The sequence below is a fragment of the Eurypyga helias genome, unplaced genomic scaffold (assembly GCF_000690775.1).
Source record: "Eurypyga helias isolate BGI_N326 unplaced genomic scaffold, ASM69077v1 scaffold27057, whole genome shotgun sequence".
Classification (NCBI taxonomy): Eukaryota; Metazoa; Chordata; class Aves; order Eurypygiformes; family Eurypygidae; genus Eurypyga; species Eurypyga helias.
This window is the reverse complement of record NW_010261534.1, coordinates 359-15,422: the sequence shown is the minus strand read 5'-3', so window position 1 is coordinate 15,422 and position 15,064 is coordinate 359. Positions and strand designations below refer to the sequence as shown.

The following is a 15,064-nucleotide window of genomic DNA, read 5'->3' as shown; positions in this document are numbered from 1 at the left end:
CTTTCCTGGTTGAATCCAGCACAGCACCACACAACATGGTGTTGTCAGCAAACTTGCTGAGGATGCACTCAATCCCACTGTCCATGTCACTGATGGAGATATTAAAAGTACTGGTCCCAGTACAGACCCCTGAGGGACACCACTTGTCACTAATCTCCAGCTGGACATTGAACCATTGACCACTACCCTCTGGATGTGACCATCCAACTGATTCCATATTCACTGAACACTTCAGCCATCAAATCTGTACCTCTCCAGCTTATAGAGAAGAACGTTGTGGTGGACCACGTCAAAGACCTTACAGAATTATAGCTAGATAACGTCCATGGCTCTTCCCTTGTCCACTGACGCTGTCAATCCATCATACAAGGCCACCACGTTGGTCAGGCAGGACTTGCCCTTTGTGAAGCTGTGCTGACAGCTTCAAATCACCTTCCGGTCCTCCATGTGCCTTAGCATAGCTTCTAGGAGGATCTCTTCCATGATCTTCCCAGGCACAGAGGTGACGCTGACAGGTCGGTAGTCCCCAGGGGCCTCCTTTCTGCCCTTTTTAAAAATGGGTGCACTGTTTCCCCTTTTCCAGCCACCTGACTGCCATGACTTCTCAGCCATGCCTTCTCAAACATCACAGAGAGTGGCTTGGCAACTACGTCAGCCAATTCCCCCAGGACTCTGGGATACATCTCATCAGTTCCCATAGGCTTCTGTAAGTTCAGGTTCCTCAGGTGGTCACAAACCTGATATTCTCTTACAGTGGGAGTGTCTGTGCTCCCCCAGGCCCTGCCTTGCAGTCCATCCACATGAGAGGTGTGAGAAGAGAGATTGCCAGTGAAGACGGGAAAAAATATTGTTGAGTACCTCAGCCTTCTCCTTATTCACTGTTTCCATTTTCCAGTCTTGCTCATCTCTGAGGACACTTTCTTTGACCTTCCTTTTCTGGCTACATACCTGTTGAAGCCCTTCTTGTTATTTTTTGAGTCCCTTGCCAAGTTCAGCTCCAGCTGCACCTTGGTCTTCCTGACTCCATCCCTGCACAATCGGGCAGTGTCCCTGCAGTCTTCCCAGGGTACCTGTCCCTGCTCCCACTGCCTGTGCATTTCCTTCTTACCCTTTAATTCGAGCAGCAGATCTTGACTCATCCATGATGGTCTCTTGCCTTCCTTTCCTGACATCTTACAGCTGGAGATGGAGAGCTCTTGCATTCTATGGAAAGCATCCTTTAAAACCTCAACTGTAGTTAGTTGTGCCAAGTGTATTATTTGTTTTCTTAAAAATAAGAGTGAAGTCCAAGAACAATATGGCTTTTGGAAAGAATTTGTCACGTAAGAGCTGCTGCAGACATTAATTCTTCATCCACAAGAGAATCCATTCTGAAATCAATTAGTAAAGCAATTTCTAGAGTTTAATCCATCCATAAAAAACAGGGTATAAACATCTTTATTAAGTCTCTAGCTAATCAAAAGATTTGAGTAACTACATCCAGTGCTAATAATTCTTGAAAACAGCCAAGACAAATCAAGTGATTCCCAGAAGAAAGCAGGAGACAATAAAAGCGCTAACTGAAGTTACTGGTGGCAGCCCCAACAACAAGCTCTATAGTAAATATTCATAAAGCAAAGAAATTGTACAGTTTTCAGTGGGACTAATAATTTTTAGCCAGTTTCCAGATATCTAACATAGAACAAATGTGCCCATACAGAAAAAGAGAAGCCTAAAACCAAAAGCTTCTTTTACAGCTGGATGGTCAGTCCACCCAGATTACCTCCACAGAAAATTAAATAAATATTGTGGTACAAACCAACACCTGTCCTAGCAGTTGCATATATAAAAACAACCTCCTGAAAATTTGCCTTCAAAATCTGAACAGCGGTGGAAAATGGTAGCAGACTAAGCAGCACTTAGTTCTTAAGTTCTTAGTTCCTAAAAAGGAATTGCAGGAGACCTCCCCAGTGAACAGAGGCAGACGTCTAATCTCTTATAACTGGAATCCAAAGTAAAAACACTAAACACACTATGTGGTTCTAAGAAAAAAATGTTTATTTTATTGCTCCAAATGTATTTTTCTTACTCTTCTATTTGCTCCTTATGCCATAAAGAAAAAAAACCAACTTCCCAGTTCTTCTCACACAGACATAGGTGTTCCTGTCAATAAGATCGGCCATAAAATCTTACAGAAAAAGCTGGGACAAGTGCTTTAGATGTCCTGACTTGGGTATTGATGACTCCAAAATTACATACCTGTTAATTAGTCTTCATGAACTAATAGCAAAGCTGTGCTGAAGATATGTGGAGAGGAGGGATTTGCCTCCTCAGTGGACATTAGTCATAGCACAGGGCAGAGCCACGCTGCCATCCATGCTGGAGCATCCTAGTTCTGGACCTGCTTCCTTCATCTGACGGCCTTTTTTGTGACCCAGCATGCCCCCCATGTGCTACTGGGGTCCAGATCAGACAGAAGCAGCAGTCAACAGTGGTTTCCAGCTGCTGGGAAGTTGCTCTGTGTTTGTCCATGACAGACATCCCCAGTCTGCAAAGAGAGACATGTTCTCCAACACTGCAGGCCAACTCAGTTATGTAGATCCCATTTGCCAGGGCTACAGAAATATCACCACCCTGAGGGTGAGATCTGTTTGCCAAACACTGTCCCTTGCTCCCCCTTCAGCAGAAGGGTCTGTTTTAATTTGGAAGATGGAAGGAGTTCAAACAGGAAACAAAACCTTGATTGCAGCTGATTTTACAGTTCTTAGGGGTCTTTTACAAACTCCTGCAGCTGTTGCCACAGCTGGAATTCACACATCCCAGTGGAGGGATGAGAAGACCAGGAATAGCCCTTGTGAGAAGCAAAGGCTTCTTCCACCACATTTTCCCTGGGAATGAGTTTGGGCACCGCTGACTGCAGCTCAGCAGCTCCTGAGCACACTTGTTTAGAATCACAGAATGGTTTGGGTTGGGAGGGACATTAAAGCCCAGCCAGTTCCAACCCCCCAGTCATGGGCAGGGACACCTTCCACTAGACCAGGTTGCTCCAAGCCTCATCCAGCCTGGCCTTGGACACTTCCAGGGATGGGGCATCCACAGCTTCTCTGGGCAACCTGTCCCAGTGCCTCCCCACCCTCTCCAGGAAGAATTTCTTCCCGATGTCCAATCTCAACCTCCTTCTTTCAGTTTAAACCTGTTACGCCTTGTCCTGTCACTCCCTTCCCTTGTAAAAAGTGCCCCCCAGCTTCCTTGTAGCCCCCCCCAGGTACTGGAAGGTGCTAGGAGGTCTCCCCGAATGTGCTAGGAGTCCCCCCCAGAGCCTTCTCCTCCCCAGCCTGAACACCCCAACCCTCTCAGCCTGCCTTCATACTGCATTACTTCAGTGCGTTTAGTAGCTTAAGCTGTCATGGAGCTGCATCCTCACACCCTTCTCCAGAGACAGGCTGCAGCACAAAGAGTTGGGACAGTCTGAAATCCATGATCCCAAGGGGTGCCGCTTCGCTCAGCACAGCAGGGATGAACCATCAAGTACATGCGTACCCCTCCCAAAAACATCCAACTACCTCGCCCACCCAAAACACACAGGGGTACAGGCTGCCTAGCACACCTCAGAAGCTGCACATCCAATTGTGCTGTGCACCAGATTGCAAAAGGCAAAGAGAGAGGCACAGGCATTCTTGACCGGTGTAACGAGGATGATCTGGAGTCTTTTCTCCCCTCACTCCAGGGCACCTCAGCCTGTACCTGATGCTGCTTCTCCGCGCTTCCCTCATTTCAACCAGGTGCTGACAGCTCTGTTGCTCTGTCATCCACAGATCTCCCTTCTGCAAAATCACTCAGCCAGAAACCAGGCAGCAACTTCCTGACTGTGGAGAATACCAGAAAGGCAAAGATGATGACAAACTATCAGCCAGTGATGGTTTCCTACTGCAGCTGTAGGAAGTTTATTTCACCTGTGTAGATTAAATCCTGTTTAGGGCATTTTCCGTTCCCAGGAATTGAGTTATCCAACAGAATAATTTTTTTTTCTTTTGTCTACTGAAAAATGTGCATCTTTGCTGCAAATAGATTTATGTCTGCTTGTGTGTGTGCAGAAAAAATGCTGTGTGCAGAAAAAATGCTGTGCTGTAGTACTGCTTACAAAACCCCATAAGCACCCACAGCCAGGGTAACTCTATCCATTGCACTACTAATTTTCAGTTGTTCCTACTGCATGCTGGTTCATTTCTGGATGATACCAGCCCTCTTCCTCTTGCTGTGTGCAGCATCTTCCACTTCTATTAAGAACTACTTGGCAAGAAAATAGTAATCACTGGGATTTATATGCTGAAACAGTTTCTTGTTGGAACTATTATAGTATTCTGCTCTTCACTAAGGCCAAACACATTAATCTCCTACAAAGGACAGGTCTGTGAGAACAGATTATTTCCTTGAAAGCAGGCATGCCCTGGGTGAGACTCACACCCTCACCATCAGGGAAAGGGCGTGAAGCTACTACACTGAGATGAGATGCAGGGAAGTTAAGTGAGCTGACTCTGAAATTGCAGAAGCAGATGAAGCTGCACAAAACCACCATGCTTTGTGTCAAAAAAATGAGGCCAGCTTTCTCATTCACATGGGGATGCTGCTGTCTTGAGGAAGGTCTGGAATATGAGTCTCTTTTGGATTTAGGCTTTTCCCTGCAGCCAGGGAAAAAACCAAATGAAGCCTAGACTTGGCATTTAATTTCCATGGCAATGTGAAGCTTTTTTACACCCTGCTCTAGCCATAAACCATTTACAACCCGCCCTTCACAAATTGCTGACCCACTCCTATCCCAAACAGCAGTTTTGGACTTTTCAGCTGGGTGAACTGAGATAAGCACTGGGAGCAGGTCAGGCTGGATAGAAAGGAATGGGTCTCCAGAGCAGGTGGGTAGGGGAAGGAAGTGATGTGTGTGCATTAGGGGAACCATTTATGTTGTGAGCGTACATCGGTGGCAGTATCCAAAGCCTTACACCAGCTCAGAGCACAGGGAGTTCTGACTGTGCCAGGGCTAGGGAAATGCTCTTTATGAGCTTTCTTGCATCAGAATATTTGCTGTTTTCTTTAACTACACATGTGGCTGTGCAGGACACACACCACGAGAGGGAGCATATGAAGCTGGATTAGGGCCATTAGAGTCTATCCTGGCAGAGCTGGTAAATTCAAGCACTCTATCCAGCTAATGCAGCTAGACAGCTCCTGCTTGGCAAGCTAACACAGTCAGGGAGCATTCAGGCATTTCTCTAGGAGAGCTCAGGTTCTGAGACCGGTTGGGATTCAACCACAAACCCATCTTCTGAGCATATCAACCACTGGGCTCCATCCAAGGGGTGTTCTTAAAGCCACCTTCCCCCAGCTCACAGCAGGCAGGAGACACGCTTGAACCAGCTTCACCGTCAAAGAGATGGGGAGTTAAGGCATGGATTCAGGTCTCCTAAATGAAGTGGGAACGAGGTGCTAGACACCAATCCCAGCTGCCTTGCCCTCAGCACCGAGCGGTGTTCACACTTACTTAACATCAAGAGCCAATTCTCTAGTCACCTGTGTCACCTGCACCCTCAGGTGTGCACATCTTTACGTGGTTACCCAGAGCTGGTGGCCGACTCCCAGGCAGATGGTACCCGACAGCTACATGACAGGCACATGGCACATCTCGATCCTTTTGACAAGGAAGAGCCTCTGCTGTTTCATTCTCCCCACCTTGAATCTCAGAGCCCAAAAGACAGGAGCAGACACCTACACCCTTGAGTGCTCAGCACTGAAGGTTAGTGGATTGAATTGAATTACACCTTGGAGTTTTTCAACCATTTCCCACCCTCCTGCACTGATCCTTTAGAGAATCTCAATCTTCAGGCAACCAGGAATAATTCAGCTGGCTAAGGCATACAGCAGCGGGCAGGCAATCCTGCCCCTGATTCCAGCACTCAATTTGGGATCTGGCCCAGACCTTTTGGAAGGAAATTGTCGGAAATGTAGGGATTCCCTAAGGGAATTGCTGCACCTACGATCAGTGGCTGCACCTATGATCCAGTAGACCCATCATCTGGCAGAGGAGAACATCATCCCTCTGGCTCCCGTTTGCAGAGCAGGCTGCTGCCAGGGACCTCATTCCCACACAGGCATCAGCACACTGTGATCCTGTTACTTATTAACCAGCTCTTCGATAAACTAAACAAAGCATCGCTCCAAGACATCCATCACAGACCTGCAGTCCAGTGGCTTTTTTGTGAATCCCCTCCCGCAAGTCAACCACCTCATTACAATGCCAGAACTGGACAAGGTGGTCCCAAATCAGGTTGCATGGAAAGGGAAGGTGGTTGCCCAGCCTTCAGAGACATCGCACCACTCCGCAGATGAAGGCAGCACAACCCAACACCAAATCCTGGCTGCTCCCTGCACTGCATCTCTTTCACGGAGCGCGGCAAAGGTGCTGGTTTAAATGTCACCGAGGCTGGTGCCTGTTTGATAAGAGGAAGCCTTGCTCCTGCAGCAATGCCAAGCTGACAGTCGCTGTCAGAAAACCTACTCTTAGTGAGGGAGGAGGGAAACCAGCTATTGTCCTGTTAAAATCACCTCCATCAAGAGAGAGGCACTCCGGGAATGAACACAGTGAGAATAACATCACATCAGCTCGTGTAGATGCTGAGGCCGTTTCCACAGGGCTGGAGCATGCAAAGCCATAAAGCTAGATGGGTTCTCGTACAACAACGAGCCATCTGCCCCGGCATTGGGGTGAAGCTGTGGGGTCACTTGTCTAAGCCATCCCTTTGAAAGAGTCCTAAAGTGAATTAAAATGTGGTTTAATAAATTCACTAGCTTTTTCTCTATCCTTTCCCCTATAATTCACTCTCTCAAGACTTCCCTCTCCAGCCAGTTCTCTCCCTTTCACAGTGATTTCAAGGCTTATAAACCTCTCAAATATGCCACACTCCTGATAATCCAGATTCCTCCAGCAAGACCAGGTTAAAAAAAAAGAATAAAGAAAAATATCCACTGAATTTCTCAAATGACTGATGAAAAACAATTAAACAACGAAAGACCAGCAGGTCCTTTGCTCCGGTGCGTTAACAGAATAGTGCCTCCAAAAAGTATGCAGAAACAGGAAAACTCGACAGGCTGCTGAAATGTTACATGCTGCAACACATACTCCCAGCTCAGTGTTTTGGGAGGGAAGGATGCTGAGCTGTCTTGGATAAGGATAATAACACTGGAGAGATCAAGCTCAGGTATATCTAGCCTGCTTTGAATACTTCTGTCCTTTTGAGTGGTGGAGGAGGAGAAAGGACAGAGTTAAAGCAGAAGTAACAAAACCAAACCAAAACAAAAAATCAGGAGGGAAGAGAACATTGGAGAGGCTGTTGGCAAGAGACCAAGGACAGAGAAAAAGGAAAGGTGGGGAACACAGGGAAACTTCTTGACTTTTGCTTGGAGCTCAGCAAGTGGGAGGAGAAACAAACTAATTAGTAATTTCAGGTCAGGAGCCATGCTAGCCTATATAAGCTGGTGGGGCATTTTCTTTTTCCCACTCTCCTAGCCCTGCTTTTCTTCTGTCCTACTCAGCAAAACAACAGCTACCCCTGAACTCACCGGAGAGGTAAGAGTCCTTTCTCAGTTCCTTCATGCACAGCAATGAACATGCACCCTATGACTGACTTACTGACTTAACCGGATCTTTCTTCTCCCCCAGAATACCTAACAAACAGCATCTGAACTGCCCTTCTGAGTGAGAGCAGCTAATGCTCAAGAGGGGCACAGAGGCTGAGGAATGTCACAAGAATTTCGATTATTGAGAATTTTCTAGTAGGGTGAGGATTTATTAGTACTGCTTAGCCCAGTTGGCTGAACCAGTTTGTGGTTTGTTCCACAAACTGGAACTCTTTAGCATCTTTTTTTACTGACTTACTGTTCTACAAAGTGAAAAATGCCCAGATAGTAATAATATGCAGTTAATGTGGTAGTATCTCTGGATTTCTCTGTCCCCGAGAGACAGATCTCTGAAAACTGAATTGCCAATAGGCATAATGAGTATTTGAATCTGAGGGATGAGCTTGCTTTTGAACTAATGCTTTGAAATGTGCCATCTATGGGAAAACCTGAACTTCTTGAGGGTCAACAGCATTATAATCTCTCTGTTTTGGGGAGTGTGTTTGTGCGTGCATGCGTTCCTATACATAACGCAACACTATACTTACGCAGCTTTACTAAACGCCTGGTAACATCACACAGGCTGTGTTCGAATCAGAGTTGCTGCGAACCTGGCCCTTTCCTCCTATTGTACTGGGATGCAGGAATTCCTCTAAAAACATGCGGCACGCAGAGCTGGCTGCCTGCACACTGCATGGCAACAATTCAGAGAATGCAAGATACAATGACTGTAATTGTGCAGTAGCAGATCCTTGGGCAAACAAATACCACGTGGTAATTTAAATCCTCTTGATTTACAGAGTAACTTGATTTTTTTTCAGGCAGAGGAAAATTCCAGAAAGAAGAGAAAGTACTAGACAGCTTTGCTGCATTTCCAGAGCTAGAAGCCCAACACCCAGTAATACAGGCACCAGCTTGGAAATAACTATTGAGTATTAAAATAATTAGCCAAATAAAAGCCTCTGTTTCTTTCCCAGCTGCGAGCACAGCACCGCTCTTACTGTGCATGGCACATAATGAATGTGTGAGCGGGCTTGTCTCCATTTCAGCACACGAATAAAATGTATTTGCAAGCCAGATGTTGCAGGAGTGCTGCAGCAGTACGGAGCCCGCTACGCTGCCGCTTTAACGAGGCATTACTGAGATGCCGTAGGTATGGCGTGACATGGAAAAAGTGTACACAAGTGGAAGGGAAATTGATTTAGGGAGACATGAAGTTGCATAACATCCAGTGCTTTGCTACAGAACATTTATTAACTCTGAAAAGACAATGAAAAACCCCAATAGATTAGCTTCTTGGCCATGTGATGATTCTGTTTTCACGCAGGAAAAACATGAGGGTTTTTTTCTATTCTCACAGGTTCCATTTCATAGTTGATACAAAAATATTTAGATACTTTTAGCTGCAAAACTTGCCCTTTTGCTAACTTAGAATCACAGGATGGTTTGGGTTGGAAGGCACCTTAAAGATCATCTAGTTCCAACCCCCCTGCCATGGGCAGGGACACCTTCCACTAGACCAGGTCACTCAAAGCCTCATCCAGCCTGGCCTTGGAGACATAAGCATCCTTAGCAAAGATGGCAGACACATATTATCTAAACAGCACAAAGATATCTAGGTAAGAAGAGGCAGCACACATCTGAAATCACTAGGGAAAAGCAGCAGTGACCCAAATCTAGCCCTCACTTTCCACGGTGCACCTTGGGAAAATAGTTTTAAATACTTCCCCTGCATTTTCAGCAGAGCACAGATCAGCATTACACCACCGAGATGTGGTGCCTGGGTCCTGCTGCTGCTCCTGTCCCACGCCAGTGACACACCAGCATTGGGAGCCCACACTGAATTTCCTACCAAATGCATGTCTAGAGCACTTCTCCAGAGCATGTATGAGATCAGGTAGTGCACTCCAAGCCGTGTGTCTGAGAGCAGGATTCACACGGTCTTTAGTTAAGGATCTGAGATAAAAACAATACTTTTTGATATTAATGTAAATATTAAATATAAACTATTAAAAATGCCAAAAATATTACATGCTGGTGCCAGTTTCCAAGTGGTTCACTTCCACTTGGAAAGCCTAAGCCTTCCAGCTCTATGTCATCATCTCTATCAACACTCTCATCCTTTTCTTCCTCCTCTACTTAAGCTCCTTGGCTTTTTGTTCTATGCAAAGTCAAATTCAACACTCTTCTACGTACTGATCCTGTCTTGAGCCTCTTTCATGTGGAACCTATCCATGCATTAGCAGGGCCCTTCCAGAAAGCAGAGAATGCCTATTTATTATTTGTGCAAATATTTACTACTTCCTGAAACACCACCATCAGCCCTCCATAGCATACGCTGAGAAACTGTCTGGGATGTACATAAAGCAGCCGTTCCCCTACACAATCTCAGAGCTGCTTAACCACATGTCTGGGTCTGGAACTGTAATGCCCAGGAGTGAGACTGCTTTAGCTTAAGTACTCAGCACCTGTATTTCTGAAGCATGAATTCTCATCCCCAGATGCCAAGAAGGCTTTTTCTGCAGTTTCAAGTGAGTCAAGGAATAACTACGGTACTTAAACCTTGTACCACCTTATGTAGACTATTAATGCCCAACCTAAATACTTCATTGCTTGCGCAAGATGCTACTCACAAGTGAGACCTGCAGCAGCTCTGTTCTGTATTCACTCAACCATGTACCTTGTTGTGCTGGCTGTGGTTGGGATACAGCTAATTCTCTTCACAGCAGCTGTATGAGGCCATGCTTTGGATTTGTGATGAGAAAAATATTGGTAACGCTGCTGTTTTTAGTTGTTGCTGATGAGTGTCCTGAATCAAGGACTTTGTCAGCTTCTAGTACTGCTCCTGTGTTCCCAACTTCTTCCCTACAAGCAGCTGGGAGAGGACACAGCCTGGACAGCTGACCCAAACTGACCAAAGGGACATTTCATTATTTCATTCCAAATGAATTAATGGAATGACATGGGAGGGAGGTGAGCAAGCAGCTGTGTGGTACTTAGTTGCTGACTGGGGCTAAACCATGACAGTCCTTTTTGGCACCCGACATGGAGCTCGAAGAGCTGAGATAAAGGCAGATCTGACCAGAGTCACCGGTCACTCTCCTCATGAGGCCACGGCTCCCTGTCTCTGTCCCTGTGTTTTCTTTATCTTGACAATTACAAAGAATTAATCCTACTCCTGAGAAACTGAATACAGTCCAAGGAAAGTTTTGGCTTTGTTTTTAATTTGCTGACTTCATACAGAGAATTGGCCCTTGGACAAATAACAAATTGGCTATAGGACTTCTTAAATCCAGTGTTTACAGTTAAATGTTAAGTATCTGACTGACGATGTCTAGAGTTGTATGAGGTGCCAAAGGGTATTCCAGCAGCTCCTAATCAAAAGAGCATGTCTCCCATAGGGGACCCCATCTCTGCCAGCCCCGCGTGATTGCCCCAGACATCTTTTTTAGACCTAAACACCTGTATTTGGCCTATAGTCCTCCCCTGTCTTATATAGGTCTTGACATAGTGCCTGCTAAGTTTAATAGGAGTCTTTTCATTAGTGTCTGAAGGTTTCTTACTACAGGTTCCAACACGTGGTCACCTATCTTGTCTATGCTGAAGAGCAATGGTTAGTGCAGACCACCCAACACCCCACTGTGTAGCTGGCAGAGAGAAGGCAGCAATGTGACTAAGGCAGAAAGGAAGGGCAAGAACTCAGAATTTGGCCTTTAATCTCTTAAATCAGTTCTGGGTACTTCTAAAGATGAGGCAGCTAAAAGTACAATTCAATAGGAATAAAAATGTATGTATGCACGTGGGTGCTGGAGTAAGGCACCATGGACAACCCCCGAGCTAATCCCAAGCTCATGATAGAGGTTGAACTGATCCCAATAAGTGACAGCACGGAGACCCATAAACCCAACTTTAGGTACCCATTATTGATGGTTGGTGGATAAATTCAAACTGGAAATGTGGATTAAGCAGAAGAGGAAATTTAATCACAGAAGCAGATGTGGTAGAATCTCCATGAAGTTGAATCTTGAGGTAAGCTTCAGTTTCTGTGAAGCCAGTGTCCTCTAATGTCATCGTGCTCTTCTTGAAGTCACCCTTTCAATCAAGAGATGCTTGATTTCTAGAAAACATGGTATAGCTGAGCAGAGTGTTAAATTCAGGTAAAATACTGTGAGACAAGGCTCAGTTGTTCCTTGTGGCGTTCAGATCTATGACTGCACCAGACTCTGGAAGGACAACACAGGGTCCCAAGGGCACATGAAGAGGGAATGTGTTCATGGGGACATGAGAATCAGGTGTTCACAGTAAGAATTTTCCCCTTCCTTACTCCAAAATAACACACGGTCTTTTTTTTTTTTTCCCCTTGAATTCTACCAGAGGGTCAGAAGTTCAACATGGAAAACAGTATTGATGTGAAGATAGAAACCAAGGGGGAAAGAAATCCAATAAAGCAGAATCCACTGAGCAAAGCTGGGAAGAGAGTCTGCAGGGCTGTTGGGTACATCACTGGAGACATGAAGGAATTTGGAGCCTGGCTAAAAGGTAAAGCTACTTCACCATGACTAATTACAGGATTCCAGAGAAAAATTACATCAAAGGACTAATAACTAACTTCTCAGTAATATGAATCAAGTTAGAGCAGTACAGAAACCACTTCTGCCCTGATTTATTTCCGTTTTGCAGGAAAAAGTCCATTTTGTGCAGAGATACACCTACGGCTTAACTCTGGAGGATGACTGAAATGACATTTGCCTCCCAACGTGCCATGTACAAGGCGAATTTAGTGCCAGAGAACACAGGCTGAGATGATGATTTTGTGCTCTGCCATTCTTCATAAGGCTCCCTGTCCTTTCAGCTGAGCAGTTTCTGTCAAGCCTAATGCCACTGCGAAGTTAAATCACACATAGATAGGTGTGTTTGGTCCCCATAATAAATCAGCGCTGGGATACACACGCGATTTGCCATCTGAGGCACAGACATCATAAATTAGCTGGTTCATCTGAATCCGGTCCAAGGTACTTTATAACAGGGGACTCTGGCAACCACACTCTTCATCTCAGCTTTCCAGCTGTAAGACTTCAGCATAGACCGTAATAAATCCCAGTCAGGTTTACAGCCTTGTTGATTCATTACTTCAGTTGTGCTGCCAAGTTCCACTGCCAAAACTTCCTGAGTTTCAAAAAAAACCACCCCAAATCACTATCATCTGAATATTTTGAGAGGTTTTTTTAATTATTTTGTTTAATCTCTTCCAGATAAACCTCTCATGGTCCAGTTTATTGACTGGGTGCTGCGTGGGATATCCCAGGTGATGTTTGTCAACAATCCCCTCAGTGGGCTTATCATAGTTGCTGGCTTCCTGGTGCAGAACCCATGGTGGACCCTCACAGGCTGTTTGGGAACAGTTGTCTCGACTTTAACAGCACTTCTCCTGGGTCAGGACAGGTAAGTCCATGCTTTCCCCTTTCAACACCAGATTGCCACTTCAGTGCTGACTTCCATGTTAACAAGTGATGTGGATGAAAAGCAGGTATCCAGCCTTCACTGGTCTGGGAAGACCAGACAGATCTTCCAGCCAGCTGTGTCTGGTGCAAAGGGACATTGGACAGAAGGGTCAGGTGCTGAGAGGATGTGGGACTGAAGCATGCGAAGCGGAAGGTTGATGCACCATCACACAGAGTCACCAGGGCTTGGGGACGGAGGGGGTGGCATGAGCAAAGCGCTTGCAGGGGAGAAGATTTCAAGATGGTTTTTTCTTTCTGACAGATCGGCCGTTGCAGCAGGCTTGTACGGCTACAACGGGGTCTTGCTGGGATTGCTTATGGCCATCTTCTCCACTAAAGGAGACTACCACTGGTGGCTTCTGCTGCCGGTAGCACTGGTGTCTGTGACGTGGTAAGTCGGATTGCTCCTATGCTTCCAGTCCCCACGCTAGGACTGACCTGTTGTATTTTTATGTAATACAATGGGAAAGAAACACAGCTGGCATGTACATGCTACTAAATCTGTATCATTATCTGCACTTTTAAACGTTTAAAATGCAATCCCAAAACAAATAAAATACCCACATAATCACAAATAAACCCAATGGGGAAAAGGAAAATTAATGGCTAAACATATGTAATTCAATGCCCTAAATGTTAGCCATATTTCTGTGATGCATCATTTCATTTTTGTCTCAAGAGGAATATTATTTTTATCATTCTCGTCCACCACCAGCCACAAATGTTTCATCTATTTCAGCCACCATATAAATTATGTCACGAAAATTTAGTTCTCCAGGCACCAAAGCTGTTCAGTTGTCCCAAGATGTGATGGCTGATGCTAATAAAAACAAACAACTAATAATACTTTACTCATACACGTGACATCATAATCTGCTAGGTATTTTGACAGTGAAAATTTTGAAAGCTGGTCTTTGATCCCCAAATGTCTAATTGGAGATTGCTAAACCACATGCATCTGTCTGCCTTGAGTTGCTGTGGTGCTATAGTCACTTTAATAAGCACACCTTTGCTATCAGCCTTTACTTCTGACGGCCCTGCTCTGTAAGCTTGAACAAGGACACACAGCCTTCTTCACATCTCACTCAGACCTGGCACAGGTGTCTTGAATGCAATCCACTTCAAGTACTAAAAGAAAAAAAATAAACACTGGGTATGGGTTGGGAAATAACTGCTTTAAATCACTGGATCCTCCTCCTTCACCAGATTCATGGCATATATTGCATAACACCGTAAGAATCTGTGCATTGCTAACTGCCCTGGGAAGGGTAGGAAATTCACTGTGTGACCTTAGCATATCTCTGATTTTATCAGAAAGACTGATGAAACTAAAAAAAAAAACAAACCTAGAGTGAATTTCATGCAGTTGTGGTTTTTTGTTGGTTTGGGTTTTTTTTGCCTATCTGACAAGCTCCTATCTTCTTTCAGCCCTGTTTTCACCAGTGCTTTAGACTCAGTCTTCTGTAGGTGGGATCTTCCTGTTTTGACCTTGCCTTTCAACTTGGCCTTGACCCTCTATCTGGCTGCATCAGGACCCCATAACCTCTTCTTCCCTACAACTGTCGTTCAGCCTGCAACAGCAACACCAAACATCACCTGGACGGATGCTGAAATGTCAATGGTAGGATGCCTTAAAAATAACAACATTCTCCATTTAGAGAGGGAACCATTATAGAATCATATTATCTTCCTTTATATTACTACATTCAGCCTGGCAATACAAAATTGCATTGAAAAGATAGCTATTATCCAAAATGTAAAGATTTACTCTAGGAATTGACATTCTTGAGAGCTTGAAAATAATCTTTTTAGTATTCGGTATCTTTCATTTACAGTTGGATCTAACTTAGAATTTTGAAAGTTACCCATTGCTGTGCGTATACTGATCAGCACCCACAGATAAGGTTGTGCTGAGA

The 15,064-nt window shown here is 45.0% G+C and overlaps 1 protein-coding gene across 1 annotated transcript; it reads left to right on the top strand.

Annotated features, from left to right (window-relative positions):
• Positions 1–12,038: 12,038 nt before the first annotated feature.
• Positions 12,039–14,769, top strand: LOC104512438 (urea transporter 2-like; the record flags this gene model as incomplete). The annotated part of the gene is made up of 4 exons (XM_010155413.1): positions 12,039–12,186; positions 12,900–13,089; positions 13,411–13,539; positions 14,577–14,769. Coding segments are annotated over exons 1-4 (660 nt in total), but the record flags the coding sequence as incomplete, so codon positions are not given.
• Positions 14,770–15,064: the final 295 nt, after the last annotated feature.